Genomic DNA, 20,757 nt, shown 5'->3' on the forward strand with positions numbered 1-20,757 from the left:
TGATCGGGGAGCGGGAAAGGGTGATCGAGGAGGGGGCAGGGTGATCGAGGAGGGGGAAAGGTTGATCGAGGAGGGGGAAAGGTTGATCGAGGAGGGGGAAAGGGTGATCGAGGAGGGGGAATGGGAGATCGAGGAGAGGGAAAGATGATCGGGGAGGGGGAAAGTGTGATCGGGGAGGGGGAAATGTGATGAGGGAGGGGGAAAGGTGATCGGGGAGGGGAAAAGGGTGATCGGGGGAGGGGAAAGGGTGATCGGGGGAGGGGAAAGGGTGATCGGGGGAGGGGGAAAGGAGATCGGGGAGGGGGAAAGGGTGATCGAGGATGGGGAAAGGGTGATCAAGGAGGGGGAAAGGGTGATCGAGGAGGGGGCATGGTGATCGAGGAGGGGGGCAGGGTGATAGGGGAGGGGGCAGGGTGATCGGGAAGGGGGAAAGGGTGATCGAGGAGGGGGCAGGGTGATCGAGGAGGGGGGCAGGGTGATCGAGGAGGGGGAAAGGTTGATAGTGGAGGGGGAAAGGGTGATCGAGGAGGGGGAAAGGGTGATCGAGGAGGGGGAAAGGTTGATAGTGGAGGGGGAAAGGTTGATAGTGGGAGGGGGGAAAAGGTGATCGGGGAGGGGGAAAGGGTGATCGGGGGAGGGGAAAGGGTGATCGGGGGAGGGGGAAAGGGTGATCGAGAAGGGGGATGGGTGATCGAGGAGGGGGAAAGGAGATCGGAGAGGGGAAAGGGTGATCGGGGAGGAGGCATGGGTGATCGGGGAGGGGGAAAGATGATCGAAAGGGGGAAAGGAGATCGGGAGGGGGAAAGGGTGATCGAGGATGGGGAAAGGGTGATCAAGGAGGGGGAAAGGGTGATCGAGGAGGGGGAAAGGGTGATCGAGGAGGGGGAAAGGGTGATCGAGGAGGGGGAAAGGGTGATCGAGGAGGGGGAAAGGTTGATAGTGGAGGGGGAAAGGGTGATCGAGGAGGGGGAAAGGGTGATCGAGGAGGGGGAAAGGTTGATAGTGGAGGGGGAAAGGTTGATAGTGGAGGGGGAAAGGGTGATCGAGGAGGGGGAAAGGGTGATCGAGGAGGGGGAAAAGGGTGATCGAGGAGGGGGAATGGGTGATCGAGGAGAGGGAAAGGTGATCGGGGAGGGGGAAAGTGTGATCGGGGAGGGGGAAAGGAGATTGGGAGGAAGGGGGGAAAGGATGATCGAGGAGAGGGAAAGGGTAATCCAGGAGAGGGAAAGGGTGATCGTCGAGGGTGAAAGGAGACCGGGGGGGAGGGGGGGAAAAAGGAGTTCGGGGGGAGGGGGAAAAGGTAATCGGGGAGGGGGAAAGGGTGATCGAGGAGGGGGAGAGGTGATTGGGGAGGTAAAAAGGGTGATCGGGGAAAGGGAAAGGAGATCTGGGAGGGGGAAAGTGTGATCGGGGAGGGGGAAAGGTGATCAGAGAGAGGGAAAGGGGGATTGGGGAGGGGGAAAGGGTGATCGAGGAGGGGGCAGGGTGAACGAGGAGGAGGCAGGGTGATCGAGGAGGGGGAAAGGGTGATCGAGGAGGGGGCAGGGTGAACGAGGAGGAGGCAGGGTGATCGAGGAGGGGGAAAGGGTGATCGGGGAGCGGGAAAGGGTGATCGAGGAGGGAAAGGGTGATCGGGGAGGGGGAAAAGGGTGATCGAGGAGGGGGCAGGGTGATCGAGGAGGGGGCAGGGTGATCGAGGAGGGGGAAAGGTTGATAGTGGAGGGGGAAAGGGTGATCGAGGAGGGGAAAGAGTGATCGAGGAGGGAAAATGGGAGATCGAGGAGAGGGAAAGATGATCGGGGAGGGGGGAAAGTGTGATCGGGGGGGGGGAAAGGAGATGGGGGGGAGGGGGAAAGGGTGATCGGGGAGGGGGAAAGGATGATCGAGGAAGGGGAAAGGTTGATCAAGGAGGGGGAAAGCGTGATCAAGGAGGGGGAAAGCGTGATCAAGGAGGGGGAAAGCGTGATCAAGGAGGGGACAGGGTTATCCAGGAGAGGGAAAGGGTGATCGGCGAGGGTGAAAGGAGACCGGGGGGAGGGGGAAAGGAGATCGGGGGGAGGGGGAAAAGGTGATCGGGGAGGGGGAAAGGGTGATCGAGGAGGGGGAGAGGTGATTGGGAGGTAAAAAGGGTGATCGGGGAAAGGGAAAGGAGATCTGGAGGGGGAAAGTGTGATCGGGGAGGGGAAAGGTGTTCAGAGAGAGGGAAAGGGTGATCGAGGAGGGGGCAGGGTGATCGAGGAGGGGGAAAGGTTGATAGTGGAGGGGGAAAGGGTGATCGAGGAGGGGGAAGGGTGATCGAAAGGGGAAAGGAGATCGGGGAGGGGGAAAGGGTGATCGAGGATGGGGAAAGGATGATCGAGGAGGGGGAAAGGGTGATCGAGGAGGGGGAAAGGAGATCAGGAGGGGGAAAGGAGATCAGGAAGGGGGTAAGGGTGATCGAGGAGGGGGCAGGGTGATCGAGGAGGGGGAAAGGTTGATAGTGGAGGGGGAAAGGGTGATCGAGGAGGGGGAAAGGGTGATCGAAAGGGGGAAAGGAGATCGGGGAGGGGGAAAGGAGATCGGGGAGGGGGAAAGGGTGATCGAGGATGGGGAAAGGATGATCGAGGAGGGGGAAAGGTGTGATCGAGGAGGGGGAAAGGGTGATCGAAAGGGGGAAAGGAGATCGGGGAGGGGGAAAGGGTGATCGAGGATGGGGAAAGGATGATCGAGGAGGGGAAAAGGGTGATCGAGGAGGGGGCAGGGTGAACGAGGAGGAGGCAGGGTGAACGAGGAGGAGGCAGGGTGATCGAGGAGGGGAAAGGGTGATCGGGGAGCGGGAAAGGGTGATCGAGGAGGGGGCAGGGTGATCGAGGAGGGGAAAGGTTGATCGAGGAGGGGAAAGGTGATCGAGGAGGGGGAAAGGGTGATCGAGGAGGGGGAATGGGAGATCGAGGAGAGGGAAAAGATGATCGGGGAGGGGGAAAGTGTGATCGGGGAGGGGGAAATGTGATGAGGAGGGGGAAAGGTGATCGGGGAGGGGAAAAGGGTGATCGGGGGAGGGGAAAGGGTGATCGGGGGAGGGGGAAAGGGTGATCGGGGGAGGGGGAAAGGAGATCGGGGAGGGGAAAGGGTGATCGAGGATGGGGAAAGGGTGATCAAGGAGGGGGAAAGGGTGATCGAGGAGGGGGCATGGTGATCGAGGAGGGGGCAGGGTGATAGGGGAGGGGGCAGGGTGATCGGGAAGGGGAAAGGGTGATCGAGGAGGGGGCAGGGTGATCGAGGAGGGGCAGGGTGATCGAGGAGGGGGAAAGGTTGATAGTGGAGGGGAAAGGGTGATCGAGGAGGGGGAAAGGGTGATCGAGGAGGGGGAAAGGGTGATCGAGGAGGGGGAAAGGTTGATAGTGGAGGGGGAAAGGTTGATAGTGGAGGGGGAAAAGGTGATCGGGGAGGGGGAAAGGGTGATCGGGGGAGGGAAAAGGGTGATCGGGGGAGGGGAAAGGGTGATCGGGGGAGGGGGAAAGGGTGATCGAGAAGGGGGATGGGTGATCGAGGAGGGGGAAAGGAGATCGGAGAGGGGGAAAGGAGATCGGAGAGGGGGCAGGGTGATCGAGGAGGGGGCAGGGTGATCGAGGAGGGGGAAAGGTTGATAGTGGAGGGGGAAAGGGTGATCGAGGAGGGGGAAAGAGTGATCGAGGAGGGAAAATGGGAGATCGAGGAGAGGGAAAGATGATCGGGGAGGGGGAAAGTGTGATCGGGGGGGGGGAAAGGAGATGGGGGGGAGGGGGGAAAGGGTGATCGGGGAGGGGGAAAGGATGATCGAGGAAGGGGAAAGGTTGATCAAGGAGGGGAAAGCGTGATCAAGGAGGGGGGAAAGCGTGATCAAGGAGGGGGAAGCGTGATCAAGGAGGGGGACAGGGTTATCCAGGAGAGGGAAAGGGTGATCGGCGAGGGTGAAAGGAGACCGGGGGGAGGGGGAAAGGAGATCGGGGGGAGGGGGAAAAGGTGATCGGGGAGGGGGGAAAGGGTGATCGAGGAGGGGGAGAGGTGATTGGGGAGGTAAAAAGGGTGATCGGGGAAAGGGAAAGGAGATCTGGGAGGGGGAAAGTGTGATCGGGGAGGGGGAAAGGTGTTCAGAGAGAGGAAAGGTGATCGAGGAGGGGGCAGGGTGATCGAGGAGGGGGAAAGGTTGATAGTGGAGGGGGAAAGGGTGATCGAGGAGGGGGAAAGGGTGATCGAAAGGGGGAAAGGAGATCGGGGAGGGGGAAAGGGTGATCGAGGATGGGGAAAGGATGATCGAGGAGGGGGAAAGGGTGATCGAGGAGGGGGGAAAGGAGATCAGGGAGGGGGAAAGGAGATCAGGAAGGGGGTAAGGGTGATCGAGGAGGGGGGCAGGGTGATCGAGGAGGGGGAAAGGTTGATAGTGGAGGGGGAAAGGGTGATCGAGGAGGGGGAAAGGGTGATCGAAAGGGGGAAAGGAGATCGGGGAGGGGGAAAGGAGATCGGGAGGGGGAAAGGAGATCGGGGAGGGGGAAAGGGTGATCGAGGATGGGGAAAGGATGATCGAGGAGGGGGAAAGGGTGATCGAGGAGGGGGAAAGGGTGATCGAAAGGGGGAAAGGAGATCGGGGAGGGGAAAGGGTGATCGAGGATGGGGAAAGGATGATCGAGGAGGGGAAAAGGGTGATCGAGGAGGGGGCAGGGTGAACGAGGAGGAGGCAGGGTGAACGAGGAGGAGGCAGGGTTGATCGAGGAGGGGGAAAGGGTGATCGGGGAGCGGGAAAGGGTGATCGAGGAGGGGGCAGGGTGATCGAGGAGGGGGAAAGGTTGATCGAGGAGGGGGAAAGGTTGATCGAGGAGGGGGAAAGGGTGATCGAGGAGGGGGAATGGGAGATCGAGGAGAGGGAAAGATGATCGGGGAGGGGGAAAGTGTGATCGGGGAGGGGGAAATGTGATGAGGGAGGGGGAAAGGTGATCGGGGAGGGGAAAAGGGTGATCGGGGGAGGGGAAAGGGTGATCGGGGGAGGGGGAAAGGGTGATCGGGGAGGGGGAAAGGAGATCGGGGAGGGGGAAAGGGTGATCGAGGATGGGGAAAGGGTGATCAAGGAGGGGGAAAGGGTGATCGAGGAGGGGGCATGGTGATCGAGGAGGGGGCAGGGTGATAGGGGAGGGGGCAGGGTGATCGGAAGGGGGAAAGGGTGATCGAGGAGGGGGCAGGGTGATCGAGGAGGGGGCAGGGTGATCGAGGAGGGGGAAAGGTTGATAGTGGAGGGGAAAGGGTGATCGAGGAGGGGGAAAGGGTGATCGAGGAGGGGAAAGGTTGATAGTGGAGGGGAAGAGGGAGGGGAAAGGTTGATAGTGGAGGGGGAAAAGGTGATCGGGGAGGGGGAAAGGGTGATCGGGGGAGGGGGAAAGGGTGATCGGGGGAGGGGGAAAGGAGATCGGAGAGGGGAAAGGGTGATCGGGGAGGAGGCATGGTGATCGGGGAGGGGGAAAGATGATCGAAAGGGGGAAAGGAGATCGGGAGGGGGAAAGGGTGATCGAGGATGGGGAAAGGGTGATCAAGGAGGGGGAAAGGGTGATCGAGGAGGGGGAAAGGTGATCGAGGAGGGGAAAGGGTGATCGAGGAGGGGAAAGGGTGATCGAGGAGGGGGAAAGGTTGATAGTGGAGGGGGGGAAAGGGTGATCGAGGGAGGGGGAAAGGGTGATCGAGGAGGGGGAAAGGTTGATAGTGGAGGGGGAAAGGTTGATAGTGGAGGGGGAAAGGGTGATCGAGGAGGGGGAAAGGGTGATCGAGGAGGGGGAAAGGGTGATCGAGGAGGGGGAATGGGTGATCGAGGAGAGGGAAAGGTGATCGGGGAGGGGGAAAGTGTGATCGGGGAGGGGGAAAGGAGATTGGGAGGAAGGGGGAAAGGGTGATCGGGGAGGGGGAAAGGATGATCGAGGAGAGGGAAAGGGTAATCCAGGAGAGGGAAAGGGTGATCGTCGAGGGTGAAAGGAGACCGGGGGGGAGGGGGAAAGGAGTTCGGGGGGAGGGGGAAAAGGTAATCGGGAGGGGAAAGGGTGATCGAGGAGGGGGAGAGGTGATTGGGGAGGTAAAAAGGGTGATCGGGGAAAGGGAAAGGAGAGCTGGGAGGGGGAAAGTGTGATCGGGGAGGGGGAAAGGTGATCAGAGAGAGGGAAAGGGGGATTGGGGAGGGGGAAAGGGTGATCGAGGAGGGGGCAGGGTGAACGAGGAGGAGGCAGGGTGATCGAGGAGGGGGAAAGGGTGATCGAGGAGGGGGCAGGGTGAACGAGGAGGAGGCAGGGTGATCGAGGAGGGGGAAAGGGTGATCGGGGAGCGGGAAAGGGTGATCGAGGAGGGGAAAGGGTGATCGGGGAGGGGGAAAAGGGTGATCGAGGAGGGGCAGGGTGATCGAGGAGGGGGCAGGGTGATCGAGGAGGGGGAAAGGTTGATAGTGGAGGGGGGAAAGGGTGATCGAGGAGGGGGAAAGAGTGATCGAGGAGGGAAAATGGGAGATCGAGGAGAGGGAAAGATGATCGGGGAGGGGGAAAGTGTGATCGGGGGGGGGGAAAGGAGATGGGGGGGAGGGGGAAAGGGTGATCGGGGAGGGGGAAAGGATGATCGAGGAAGGGGAAAGGTTGATCAAGGAGGGGGAAAGCGTGATCAAGGAGGGGGAAAGCGTGATCAAGGAGGGGGAAAGCGTGATCAAGGAGGGGGACAGGGTTATCCAGGAGAGGGAAAGGGTGATCGGCGAGGGTGAAAGGAGACCGGGGGGAGGGGGAAAGGAGATCGGGGGGAGGGGGAAAAGGTGATCGGGGAGGGGGAAAGGGTGATCGAGGAGGGGGAGAGGTGATTGGGGAGGTAAAAAGGGTGATCGGGGAAAGGGAAAGGAGATCTGGGAGGGGGAAAGTGTGATCGGGGAGGGGAAAGGTGTTCAGAGAGAGGGAAAGGGTGATCGAGGAGGGGGCAGGGTGATCGAGGAGGGGGAAAGGTTGATAGTGGAGGGGGAAAGGGTGATCGAGGAGGGGGAAAGGGTGATCGAAAGGGGGAAAGGAGATCGGGGAGGGGGAAAGGGTGATCGAGGATGGGGAAAGGATGATCGAGGAGGGGGAAAGGGTGATCGAGGAGGGGGAAAGGAGATCAGGGAGGGGAAAGGAGATCAGGAAGGGGGTAAGGTTGATCGAGGAGGGGGCAGGGTGATCGAGGAGGGGGAAAGGTGATAGTGGAGGGGGAAAGGGTGATCGAGGAGGGGGAAAGGGTGATCGAAAGGGGGAAAGGAGATCGGGGAGGGGGAAAGGAGATCGGGGAGGGGGAAAGGGTGATCGAGGATGGGGAAAGGATGATCGAGGAGGGGGAAAGGGTGATCGAGGAGGGGAAAGGGTGATCGAAAGGGGGAAAGGAGATCGGGGAGGGGGAAAGGGTGATCGAGGATGGGGAAAGGATGATCGAGGAGGGGAAAAGGGTGATCGAGGAGGGGGCAGGGTGAACGAGGAGGAGGCAGGGTGAACGAGGAGGAGGCAGGGTGATCGAGGAGGGGGAAAGGGTGATCGGGGAGCGGAGAAAGGGTGATCGAGGAGGGGGCAGGGTGATCGAGGAGGGGGAAAGGTTGATCGAGGAGGGGGAAAGGTGATCGAGGAGGGGGAAGGGTGATCGAGGAGGGGGAATGGGAGATCGAGGAGAGGGAAGATGATCGGGGAGGGGGAAAGTGTGATCGGGGAGGGGGAAATGTGATGAGGGAGGGGGAAAGGTGATCGGGGAGGGGAAAAGGGTGATCGGGGGAGGGGAAAGGGTGATCGGGGGAGGGGGAAAGGGTGATCGGGGGAGGGGAAAGGAGATCGGGGAGGGGGAAAGGGTGATCGAGGATGGGGAAAGGGTGATCAAGGAGGGGGAAAGGGTGATCGAGGAGGGGGCATGGTGATCGAGGAGGGGGCAGGGTGATAGGGGAGGGGGGCAGGGTGATCGGGAAGGGGGGAAAGGGTGATCGAGGAGGGGGCAGGGTGATCGAGGAGGGGCAGGGTGAATCGAGGAGGGGGAAAGGTTGATAGTGGAGGGGGAAAGGGTGATCGAGGAGGGGGAAAGGGTGATCGAGGAGGGGAAAGGGTGATCGAGGAGGGGGAAAGGTTGATAGTGGAGGGGAAAGGTTGATAGTGGAGGGGGAAAAGGTGATCGGGGAGGGGGAAAGGGTGATCGGGGGAGGGAAAAGGGTGATCGGGGGAGGGGGAAAGGGTGATCGGGGGAGGGGGAAAGGGTGATCGAGAAGGGGGATGGGTGATCGAGGAGGGGGAAAGGAGATCGGAGAGGGGGAAAGGAGATCGGAGAGGGGAAAGGGTGATCGGGGAGGAGGCATGGGTGATCGGGGAGGGGGAAAGATGATCGAAAGGGGGAAAGGAGATCGGGAGGGGGAAAGGGTGATCGAGGATGGGGAAAGGGTGATCAAGGAGGGGGAAAGGGTGATCGAGGAGGGGGAAAGGGTGATCGAGGAGGGGGAAAGGGTGATCGAGGAGGGGGAAAGGGTGATCGAGGAGGGGGAAAGGTTGATAGTGGAGGGGGAAAGGGTGATCGAGGAGGGGGAAAGGGTGATCGAGGAGGGGGAAAGGTTGATAGTGGAGGGGAAAGGTTGATAGTGGAGGGGGAAAGGGTGATCGAGGAGGGGGAAAGGGTGATCGAGGAGGGGGAAAGGGTGATCGAGGAGGGGGAATGGGAGATCGAGGAGAGGGAAAGATGATCGGGGAGGGGGGAAAGTGTGATCGGGGAGGGGGAAAGGAGATTGGGAGGAAGGGGGAAAGGGTGATCGGGGAGGGGGAAAGGATGATCGAGGAGAGGGAAAGGGTAATCCAGGAGAGGGAAAGGGTGATCGTCGAGGGTGAAAGGAGACCGGGGGGGAGGGGGAAAGGAGATCGGGGGAGGGGGAAAAGGTGATCGGGGAGGGGGAAAGGGTGATCGAGGAGGGGAGAGGTGATTGGGGAGGTAAAAAAGGCTGATCGGGGAGAGGGAAAGGAGATCTGGGAGGGGAAAGTGTGATCGGGGAGGGGGAAAGGTGATCAGAGAGAGGGAAAGGGGGATTGGGGAGGGGGAAAGGGTGATCGAGGAGGGGGCAGGGTGAACGAGGAGGAGGCAGGGTGATCGAGGAGGGGGAAAGGGTGATCGAGGAGGGGGCAGGGTGAACGAGGAGGAGGCAGGGTGATCGAGGAGGGGGAAAGGGTGATCGGGGAGCGGGAAAGGGTGATCGAGGAGGGAAAGGTGATCGGGAGGGGGAAAAGGGTGATCGAGGAGGGGGCAGGGTGATCGAGGAGGGGGCAGGGTGATCGAGGAGGGGAAAGGTTGATAGTGGAGGGGGAAAGGGTGATCGAGGAGGGGGAAAGAGTGATCGAGGAGGGAAAATGGGAGATCGAGGAGAGGGAAAGATGATCGGGAGGGGGAAAGTGTGATCGGGGGGGGGAAAGGAGATGGGGGGAGGGGGAAAGGGTGATCGGGGAGGGGGAAAGGATGATCGAGGAAGGGGAAAGGTTGATCAAGGAGGGGGAAAGCGTGATCAAGGAGGGGGAAAGCGTGATCAAGGAGGGGGACAGGGTGATCCAGGAGAGGGAAAGGGTGATTGGCGAGGGTGAAAGGAGACCGGGGGGAGGGGGAAAGGAGATCGGGGGGAGGGGGAAAAGGTGATCGGGGAGGGGGAAAGGGTGATCGAGGAGGGGGAGAGGTGATTGGGGAGGTAAAAAGGGTGATCGGGGAAAGGGAAAGGAGATCTGGGAGGGGGAAAGTGTGATCGGGGAGGGGGAAAGGTGCTTCAGAGAGAGGGAAAGGGGGATTGGGGAGGGGGAAAGGTGATCGGGGGAGGGGAGAGGGTGATCAGTGAGGGGGAAATGTGATGAGGGAGGGGGAAAGGTGATCGGGGAGGGGGGAAAGGGTGATCGGGGGAGGGAAAAGGGTGATCGGGGGAGGGGAAAGGGTGATCGGGGGAGGGGGGAAAGGGTGATCGAGGAGGGGGATGGGTGATCGAGGAGGGGGAAAGGAGATCGGAGAGGGGAAAGGGTGATCGGGGGAGGGGAAGGGTGATCGGGGGAGGGGGAAAGGGTGATCGGGGGAGGGGAAAGGGTGATCGAGGAGGGGGGATGGGTGATCGAGGAGGGGGAAAGGAGATCGGAGAGGGGAAAGGGTGATCGGGGAGGAGGCATGGGTGATCGGGGAGGGGGAACATGATCGAAGGGGGAAAGGAGATCGGGGAGGGGGAAAGGGTGATCGAGGATGGGGAAAGGGTGATCGAGGAGGGGGAAAGGGTGATCAGGAGGGGGAAAGGTGATCGAGGAGGGGGAAAGGGTGATCGAGGAGGGGGCAGGGTGATCGAGGAGGGGGAAAGGGTGATCGGGAGGGGGAAAGGGTGATCGGGGAGGGGGAAAGGGTGATCGGGGAGGGGGAAGTGTGATCGGAGAGGGGGAAAGGGTGATCGAGGAGGGGGAAAGTTGATCGGGGAGGGGGAAAGGAGATCGGGGAGGGGAAAGGAGATCGGGAGGGGAAAGGAGATCGGGGGGAGAGGGAAAGTGTGATCGGGGAGGGGGAATGGAGATCGGGGGGAGGGGGAAAGGGCGATCGGGTAGGGGGAAAGGCTGATCGGGGAGGGGGAAAGGGTGATCGAGGAGGGGGCAGGGTGATCGAGGAGGGGGCAGGGTGATCGAGGAGGGGGAAAGGTTGATAGTGGAGTGGGAAAGGTTGATAGTGGAGTGGGAAGGTTGATAGTGGAGTGGGAAAGGGTTATCGAGGAGGGGGAAAGGGTGATCGAGGAGGGAGAAAGGAGATCAGGGAGGGGGAAAGGAGATCAGGAAGGGGGAAAGGCTGATCGAGGAGGGGGAAAGGGTGATCGGAGAGGGGAAAGGGTGATCGAGGAGGGGGAAAGTTGATCGGGGAGGGGGAAAGGAGATCGGGGAGGGGAAAGGAGATCGGGGAGGGGGAAAGGAGATCGGGGGGAGAGGGAAAGGGTGATCGGGGAGGGGGAATGGAGATCGGGGGGAGGGGGAAAGGGCGATCGGGTAGGGGGAAAGGCTGATCGGGAGGGGGAAAGGGTGATCGGGGAGGGGGCAGGGTGATCGAGGAGGGGGCAGGGTGATCGAGGAGGGGGAAAGTTTGATAGTGGAGTGGGAAAGGTTGATAGTGGAGTGGGAAAGGTTGATAGTGGAGTGGGAAAGGGTTATCGAGGAGGGGGGGGAAAGGGTGATCGAGGAGGGAGAAAGGAGATCAGGGAGGGGGAAAGGAGATCAGGAAGGGGGAAAGGGTGATCGAGGAGGGGGAAAGGGTGATCGAGGAGGGGGCAGGGTGAACGAGGAGGAGGCAGGGTGATCGAGGAGGAGGCAGGGTGATCGAGGAGGGGGAAGGTTGATAGTGGAGGGGGAAAGGTTGATAGTGGAGGGGGAAGGGTGATCGAGGAGGGGGAAAGGGTGATCGAGGAGGGGGAAAGGGTGATCGAGGAGGGGGAATGGGAGATCGAGGAGAGGGAAAGATGATCGGGGAGGGGGAAAGTGTGATCGGGGAGGGGGAAAGGAGATTGGGAGGAAGGGGGAAAGGGTGATCGGGGAGGGGGAAAGGATGATCGAGGAGAGGGAAAGGGTAATCCAGGAGAGGGAAAGGGTGATCGTCGAGGGTGAAAGGAGCCGGGGGGGAGGGGGAAAGGAGATCGGGGGGAGGGGGAAAAGGTGATCGGGGAGGGGGAAAGGGTGATCGAGGAGGGGGAGAGGTGATTGGGGAGGTAAAAAGGCTGATCGGGGAGAGGGAAAGGAGATCTGGGAGGGGGAAAGTGTGATCGGGGAGGGGAAAGGTGATCAGAGAGAGGGAAAGGGGGATTGTGGGAGGGGGAAGGGTGATCGAGGAGGGGGCAGGGTGAACGAGGAGGAGGCAGGGTGATCGAGGAGGGGGAAAGGGTGATCGAGGAGGGGGCAGGGTGAACGAGGAGGAGGCAGGGTGATCGAGGAGGGGGAAAGGGTGATCGGGGAGCGGGAAAGGGTGATCGAGGAGGGAAAGGTGATCGGGGAGGGGGAAAGGGTGATCGAGGAGGGGGCAGGGTGATCGAGGAGGGGGCAGGGTGATCGAGGAGGGGGAAAGGTTGATAGTGGAGGGGGAAAGGGTGATCGAGGAGGGGGAAAGAGTGATCGAGGAGGGAAAATGGGAGATCGAGAGAGGGAAAGATGATCGGGGAGGGGAAAGTGTGATCGGGGGGGGGGAAAGGAGATGGGGGGGAGGGGGAAAGGGTGATCGGGGAGGGGGAAAGGATGATCGAGGAAGGGGAAAGGTTGATCAAGGAGGGGGAAAGCGTGATCAAGGAGGGGGAAAGCGTGATCAAGGAGGGGGAAAGCGTGATCAAGGAGGGGGAAAGCGTGATCAAGGAGGGGGACAGGGTGATCCAGGAGAGGGAAAGGGTGATTGGCGAGGGTGAAAGGAGACCGGGGGAGGGGGGAAAGGAGATCGGGGGAGAGGGAAAGGTGATCGGGGAGGGGAAAGGGTGATCGAGGAGGGGGAGAGGTGATTGGGGAGGTAAAAAGGGTGATCGGGAAAGGGAAAGGAGATCTGGGAGGGGGAAAGTGTGATCGGGGAGGGGGAAAGGTGTTCAGAGAGAGGGAAAGGGGGATTGGGAGGGGGAAAGGTGATCGGGGGAGGGGAGAGGGTGATCAGTGAGGGGGAAATGTGATGAGGGAGGGGAAAGGTGATCGGGGAGGGGGAAAGGGTGGATCGGGGGAGGGAAAAGGGTGATCGGGGGAGGGGAAAGTGTGATCGGCGTACGGGGAAAGGGTGATCGGGGGAGGGGAAAGGGTGATCGGGGGAGGGGGAAAGGGTGATCGAGGAGGGGGATGGGTGATCGAGGAGGGGGAAAGGAGATCGGAGAGGGGAAAGGGTGATCGGGGAGGAGGCATGGGTGATCGGGGAGGGGGAAACATGATCGAAAGGGGGAAAGGAGATCGGGGAGGGGGAAAGGGTGATCGAGGATGGGAAAGGGTGATCAAGGAGGGGGAAAGGGTGATCGAGGAGGGGGAAAGGGTGATCGAGGAGGGGGAAAGGGTGATCGAGGAGGGGGCAGGGTGATCGAGGAGGGGGAAAGGGTGATCGGGGAGGGGGAAAGGGTGATCGGGGAGGGGGAAAGGGTGATCGGGGAGGGGGAAAGGGTGATCGGGGAGGGGGAAAGGGTGATCGGGGAGGGGAAAGTGTGATCGGAGAGGGGGAAAGGGTGATCGAGGAGGGGGAAAGTTGATCGGGGAGGGGGAAAGGAGATCGGGGAGGGGGAAAGGAGATCGGGGAGGGGGAAAGGAGATCGGGGGAGAGGGAAAGGTGATCGGGGAGGGGAATGGAGATCGGGGGGAGGGGGAAAGGGCGATCGGGTAGGGGGAAAGGCTGATCGGGGAGGGGGAAAGGGTGATCGAGGAGGGGGCAGGGTGATCGAGGAGGGGGCAGGGTGATCGAGGAGGGGGAAAGGTTGATAGTGGAGTGGGAAAGGTTGATAGTGGAGTGGGAAAGGTTGATAGTGGAGTGGGAAAGGGTTATCGAGGAGGGGGAAAGGGTGATCGAGGAGGGAGAAGGAGATCAGGGAGGGGGAAAGGAGATCAGGAAGGGGGAAAGGGTGATCGAGGAGGGGGAAAGGGTGATCGAGGAGGGGGCAGGGTGAACGAGGAGGAGGCAGGGTGATCGAGGAGGGGGAAAGGGTGATCGGGGAGCGGGAAAGGGTGATCGAGGAGGGGGAAAGGGTGATCGAGGAGGGGGAATGGGAGATCGAGGAGAGGGAAAGATGATCGGGGAGGGGAAAGTGTGATCGGGAGGGGGAAATGTGATGAGGGAGGGGGAAATGTGATGAGGGAGGAGGAAAGGTGATCGGGGAGGGGGAAAGGGTGATCGGGGGAGGGAAAAGGGTGATCGGGGGAGGGGGAAAGGGTGATCGGGGGAGGGGGAAAGGAGATCGGGGAGGGGGAAAGGGTGATCGAGGATGGGGAAAGGGTGATCAAGGAGGGGGAAAGGGTGATCGAGGAGGGGGCATGGTGATCGAGGAGGAGGCAGGGTGATCGGGGAGCGGGAAAGGGTGATCGAGGAGGGGGCAGGGTGATCGGGAAGGGGGAAAGGGTGATCGAGGAGGGGACAGGGTGATCGAGGAGGGGGAAAGGTTGATAGTGGAGGGGGAAAGGGTGATCGAGGAGGGGGAAAGGGTGATCGAGGAGGGGGCAGGGTGATAGTGGAGGGGGGAAAGCCGTGATCGAGGAGGGGGAAAGGGTGATCGAGGAGGGGGAAAGGGTGATCAAGGAGGGGGAAAGGGTGATCGAGGAGGGGGAAAGGGTGATCGAGGAGGGGGAATGGGAGATCGAGGAGAGGGAAAGATGATCGGGAGGGGGAAAGTGTGATCGGGGAGGGGGAAAGGAGATTGGGAGGGAGGGGGAAAGGGTGATCGGGGAGGGGAAAGGATGATCGAGGAAGGGGGAAAGGGTGATCAAGGAGAGGGAAAGGGTGATCAAGGAGAGGGAAAGGGTAATCCAGGAGAGGGAAAGGGTGATCGGCGAGGTGAAAGGAGACCGGGGGGGAGGGGGAAAGGAGATCGGGGGAGGGGGAGAAGGTGATCGGGGAGGGGGAAAGGGTGATCGAGGAGGGGGAGAGGTGATTGGGGAGGTAAAAAGGCTGATCGGGGAGAGGGAAAGGAGATCTGGGAGGGGGAAAGTGTGATCGGGGAGGGGGAAAGGTGATCAGAGAGAGGGAAAGGGGGATTGGGAGGGGGAAAGGGTGATCGAGGAGGGGGCAGGGTGAACGAGGAGGAGGCAGGGTGATCGAGGAGGGGGAAAGGGTGATCGAGGAGGGGGCAGGGTGAACGAGGAGGAGGCAGGGTGATCGAGGAGGGGGAAAGGGTGATCGGGGAGCGGGAAAGGGTGATCGAGGAGGGGAAGGGTGATCGGGGAGGGGGAAAGGGTGATCGAGGAGGGGGCAGGTGATCGAGGAGGGGGCAGGGTGATCGAGGAGGGGAAAGGTTGATAGTGGAGGGGGAAAGGGTGATCGAGGAGGGGGAAAGAGTGATCGAGGAGGGAAAATGGGAGATCGAGGAGAGGGAAAGATGATCGGGGAGGGGGAAAGTGTGATCGGGGGGGGGGAAAGGAGATGGGGGGGAGGGGGAAAGGGTGATCGGGAGGGGGAAAGGATGATCGAGGAAGGGAAAGGTTGATCAAGGAGGGGGAAAGCGTGATCAAGGAGGGGGAAAGCGTGATCAAGGAGGGGGAAAGCGTGATCAAGGAGGGGGGAAAGCGTGATCAAGGGAGGGGGACAGGGTGATCCAGGAGAGGGAAAGGGTGATTGGCGAGGGTGAAAGGAGACCGGGGGGAGGGGAGAAGGAGATCGGGGGGAGGGGGAAAAGGTGATCGGGGAGGGGGAAAAGGGTGATCGAGGAGGGGGAGAGGTGATTGGGGAGGTAAAAAGGGTGATCGGGGAAGGGAAAGGAGATCTGGGAGGGGGAAAATGTGATCGGGAGGGGGAAAGGTGTTCAGAGAGAGGGAAAGGGGGATTGGGGGAGGGGAAAGGTGATCGGGGGAGGGGAGAGGGTGATCGGGGGAGGGGGAAAGTGCGATCGGCGTACGGGGAAAGGGTGATCGGGGGAGGGGAAAGGGTGATCGGGGGAGGGGAAAGGGTGATCGAGGAGGGGGATGGGTGATCGAGGAGGGGGATGGGTGATCGAGGAGGGGGGAAAGGAGATCGGAGAGGGAAAGGGTGATCGGGGAGGAGGCATGGGTGATCGGGGAGGGGGAAACATGATCGAAAGGGGAAAGGAGATCGGGGAGGGGGAAAGGGTGATCGAGGATGGGGAAAGGGTGATCAAGGAGGGGGAAAGGGTGATCGAGGAGGGGGAAAGGGTGATCGAGGAGGGGGAAAGGGTGATCGAGGAGGGGGCAGGGTGATCGAGGAGGGGCAGGGTGATCGAGGAGGGGGAAAGGGTGATCGGGGAGGGGGAAAGGGTGATCGGGGAGGGGGAAAGGGTGATCGGGGAGGGGGAAAGTGTGATCGGAGAGGGGGAAAGGGTGATCGAGGAGGGGAAAGTTGATCGGGGAGGGGGAAGGGAGATCGGGGAGGGGAAAGGAGATCGGGGAGGGGAAAGGAGATCGGGGGGAGAGGGAAAGGGTGATCGGGGAGGGGGAATGGAGATCGGGGGGAGGGGGAAAGGGTGATCGGGAGGGGGCAGGGTGATCGAGGAGGGGGCAGGGTGATCGAGGAGGGGGAAAGGTTGATAGTGGAGTGGGAAAGGTTGATAGTGGAGTGGGAAAGGTTGATAGTGGAGTGGGAAAGGGTTATCGAGGAGGGGAAAGGGTGATCGAGGAGGGAGAAAGGAGATCAGGAGGGGGAAAGGAGATCAGGAAGGGGGAAAGGGTGATCGAGGAGGGGAAAGGGTGATCGAGGAGGGGGCAGGGTGAACGAGGAGGAGGCAGGGTGATCGAGGAGGGGGAAAGGGTGATCGGGGAGCGGGAAAGGGTGATCGAGGAGGGGGAAAGGGTGATCGAGAGGGGGAATGGGAGATCGAGGAGAGGGAAAGATGATCGGGGAGGGGGAAAGTGTGATCGGGGAGGGGGAAATGTGATGAGGGAGGGGGAAATGTGATGAGGGAGGAGGAAAGGTGATCGGGGAGGGGGAAAGGGTGATCGGGGGAGGGAAAGGGTGATCGGGGAGGGGGAAAGGGTGATCGGGGGAGGGGGAAAGGAGATCGGGAGGGGGAAAGGGTGATCGAGGATGGGGAAAGGGTGATCAAGGAGGGGGAAAGGGTGATCGAGGAGGGGGCATGGTGATCGAGGAGGAGGCAGGGTGATCGGGGAGCGGGAAAGGGTGATCGAGGAGGGGGCAGGGTGATCGGGAAGGGGGAAAGGGTGATCGAGGAGGGGGCAGGGTGATCGAGGAGGGGGAAAGGTTGATAGTGGAGGGGAAAGGGTGATCGAGGAGGGGGAAAGGGTGATCGAGGAGGGGGCAGGGTGATCGAGGAGGGGGAAAGGTTGATAGTGGAGGGGGAAAGGGTGATCGAGGAGGGGGAAAGGGTGATCGAGGAGGGGGAAAGGGTGATCGAGGAGGGGGAAAGGGTGATCGAGGAGGGGGAATGGGAGATCGAGGAGAGGGAAAGATGATCGGGGAGGGGGAAAGTGTGATCGGGGAGGGGGAAAGGAGATTGGGAGGGAGGGGGAAAGGGTGATCGGGGAGGGGGAAAGGATGATCGAGGAAGGGGAAAGGGTGATCAAGGAGAGGAAAGGGTGATCAAGGAGAGGGAAAGGGTAATCAGGAGAGGGAAAGGGTGATCGGCGAGGGTGAAAGGAGACCGGGGGGGAGGGGGAAAGGAGATCGGGGGGAGGGGGAGAAGGTGATCGGGGAGGGGGAAAGGGTGATCGAGGAGGGGGAGAGGTGATTGGGGAGGTAAAAAGGCTGATCGGGGAGAGGGAAAGGAGATCTGGGAGGGGGAAAGTGTGATCGGGGAGGGGGAAAGGTGATCAGAGAGAGGGAAAGGGGGATTGGGGAGGGGGAAAGGTGATCGGGGGAGGGGAGAGGGTGATCGGTGAGGGGGAAATGTGATGAGGGAGGGGAAAAGCTGATCGGGGAGGGGGAAAGGAGATCGGGGGGAGGGGGAAAGGGTGATCGGGGAGGGGGAAAGGAGATCGGGGAGGGGGAAAGGAGATCGGGGGGAGGGGGAAAGGGTTATCGGGGAGGGGGAAAGGGTGATCGGGGAGGGGGAAAGGGTGATCGAGGAGGGGAAAGGAGATCGAGGAGGGGGAAAGGAGATCGAGGAGGGGGAAAGGGTGATCGAGGATAGGGAAAGGGTGATCGAGGAGTGGGAAAGGGTGATGAGGTGGGGCAAGGGTAATTGAGGAGGGGAAAGGGTGATCTGGGGGAGGGGGAAAGTGTGATCGAGGAGGGGGAAAGTAGATCAGGGACAGGGAAAGGGTGATCGAGGAGGGGGAAAGGGTGATCGAGGATGGCGAAAGGGTGATCGAGGAGGGGGATAGGAGATCGAGGAGGGGGAAAGGGTGATCGAGGAGGGGGAAAGGGTGATCGGGGAGGGGGAAAGGGTGATCGGGGAGGGGAAAGGGTAATTGAGGAGGGGAAAGGTTGATCGAGGAGGGGGAAAGGGTGATCGGGGAGGGGAAAGGGTAATTGAGGAGGGGAAAGGGTGATCGAGGAGGGGGAAAGGGTGATCGAGGAGGGGGAAAGGGTGATCGAGGAGGGGGAAAGGGTGATCGGGGTGAGGGAGAAAAGGTGATCGGGGAGGGGGAAAGGGTGATCGAGGAGGGCGAAAGGGTGATCGAGGGGAGGGGGAAAGTGTGATCCGGGCGGGGTCAGGGTGATCGGCGAGGGGGAAAGGGTGATCGGGAGGGGGCAGAGTGATCGGGGAGTGGGCAGAGTGATCGAGGATGGGGCAGAGTGATCGAGGAGGGGGCAGAGCGATCGAGGAGGGGGCACGGCGATCGGGGAGGTGGCAGGGCGATCGGGGAGGGGGCAGGGCGATCGGGGAGGGGGCAGGGCGATCGGGGAGGGGGCAGAGCAATCGAGGAGGGGGCAGAGGGATCGAGGAGGGGGCACAGTAATCGGGGAGGGGGCAGGGCGATCGGGGAGGGGGCAGAGTGATCGAGCAGGGCGCAGGGCGATCGAGGAGGGGGCAGACTGATCGAGGAGGGCGCAGGGCGATCGAGGAGGGGGCACAGTAATCGGGGAGGGGGCAGGGCAATCGGGGAGGGGGCAGAGTGATCGAGCAGGGCGCAGGGCGTTCGAGGAGGGGGCAGACTGATCGAGGAGGGCGCAGGGCGATCGAGGAGGGGGCGGGTTGATCAGGAAGGGGGTTGCCCTGATTACCCACCCCCTCCCCGATCCCCCCGCTCCATCTTCGATCACTCCATCTCCTCCCCCGATCACTTCACCCTCTTCTCGATCACCCTGTTCCTCCCCAATCACTCCAGCCCCCTCCTCGATCACTCTAGCCCCCTCCTCGATCACTCCATCCCCCTCCCCGATCACTCCATCCCCCTCCTCGATCACCCTGCCCCCTCCCCGATCACTCTGCCCCCTTCTCGATCACCCTGCCCCCTCCTCAATCCAGCCCCTCCTCGATCACTCCAGCCCCTCCTCAATCACTCCAGCCCCCTCCTCAATCTCTCCAGCCCCCTCTTCAATCAGCCCCCGCACAATCCCACCACCTCTCCAACCAATTACCCTGCCCCTCCCCACCTCATTGTCCCTTCCCCGATCTCAGTGGCTGCCCCACCAATCACTCGGCCCCCTTCCCCCGATCCCCACTCCCCTCCCCTCCTCCGATCACACATTGAACAATGTGATCGGGGTCGGATTGATTAGCAAAACACTCTCGCCTTCCTGAGGCGGCATTGTCCAAATCCATGCCTGCTAAAGTGATTCAGGGCTGCAGTGTGGCCTGCAGGAGGAGGAGTCCACTGCAGTGAGTTAATCTCCTCCGCACACTCCTTTCCCATCAGGCACAGGTCGGGAGCCTCTGACGGTTATCACAGTGAGCACGGAGAGGTCACCACGGAAACAAATTCCCATTGCTGAAATGCCAATGATATCACCATAGGACACCCCAGCCTTATCTCTGTGAAGGGTTGGCGTGATGAACTCCACAGTTGAGCAGCCACGTAGCCATGGGGAGGTGCAGGTTTGTCTCGATTTCAGCCAATCGAGAGGTGAAACTGTGGCTTCACACTAGGAACCTGTCTCAGCAAATCAGCTGTGCAAGAACCAATGCAGGGAAAGCATTCTCAATCACACCCCCCACCTGTCTGGAGGGTTCTTTGTCCTTACTGGGGTACGGTTAGCTTCAGCTATTCCACGAGGGTGGGCTTCTTTCATGCTGAGCCTGAGCAACAGGATGATCCCATCCCAAGATGTCCCAACTCGAGGGGCAAGATTGCCAGGAGACCCCCTTCCCTCACTCCTACAACTGTGAAGGAAAAGGCTGCCAGTCCAGAGTGGGGATGGGGGATCTTCACCCATCCTCTACTCACAGTTGCCCAAATCAAAGCCACTCAGGAGATCCGGCTCTTACCTGCTCTGCGTAGTGCAGTCCTCTCCCGCCTGTAACACGCCGTCTGAGCGGAGAAGAGAAGCACGAACAGGAGGGGGGCCAAGTGCCCCGATCGCCCCTGGACACCCATCCGGAGAGACGCCAGAATTCCCGAGCAAGCAGGTTTCCCGCTGACTCGCGGCGGTGGAAGGAACAGGGAGCTGCTGGAGGAGGGGTGAACTAGGGGGCTGTGCAAAAAGCCTGGCTTTGCCTGGATCCGCAGGCAATGGGGCAAGAGGGAGAGGATCTTGGAGGAGAACAGTTTACAAGACAGACCTCCCACTGGGAGCAGCAACCGATTCCTGCAGACTTCGTCCCCCTGGAGTAACGGAGAGAGAGGAGGAGAACAAAGCTCCAAAAGCAGATGAATGATTCAATGGTTGGTCACCATTACTTTGGACTCTTTTCCTCTTCCTCCTCTGTCTCTGTCTGTCTTTATCTCTGTTCTCTCCCTTTCTCCTTGCCTCTCTCTCCTTCTCCTTGCCTCTCTCTCTCTCTCTCTCTATCTCTCTCGTCGAGTGTCGAGTGCAGTTGCTCCTTCTGGACAAGAGAGAGATCCGACTGTTAAGGAGATAAGTGAAGTTTAATCCTGTGCTGATGTAAGGGAAGCCCAGATGTAGCCTTGTGCAGCTAACTTTAGCACAGCAGGGTGAACATTTAAAGCAACATTGTCCACTCAATAAAATAGCTTTGAAGTTTGCATGAGAATACACCTGATACAGTGAGTGACATCTAAT

General features: G+C 60.8%; 1 protein-coding gene across 3 annotated transcripts in view; it reads right to left on the reverse strand.

The window, feature by feature from the left end:
• The window catches only part of LOC137368897 (pikachurin), a 251,771-nt gene extending 231,236 nt beyond the window's left edge, over positions 1-20,535 (reverse strand). For all 3 annotated transcript variants that reach the window (XM_068029148.1, XM_068029149.1, XM_068029147.1), the window contains exon 1: positions 20,003-20,535. In XM_068029148.1, the coding sequence (XP_067885249.1) occupies positions 20,003-20,111 (109 nt within the window). In that variant the 5' untranslated portion in view covers positions 20,112-20,535. The remainder of the gene's footprint in view (positions 1-20,002) is intronic.
• Positions 20,536-20,757: the final 222 nt, after the last annotated feature.

The sequence above is a fragment of the Heterodontus francisci genome, chromosome 4, assembly GCF_036365525.1.
Source record: "Heterodontus francisci isolate sHetFra1 chromosome 4, sHetFra1.hap1, whole genome shotgun sequence".
Classification (NCBI taxonomy): Eukaryota; Metazoa; Chordata; class Chondrichthyes; order Heterodontiformes; family Heterodontidae; genus Heterodontus; species Heterodontus francisci.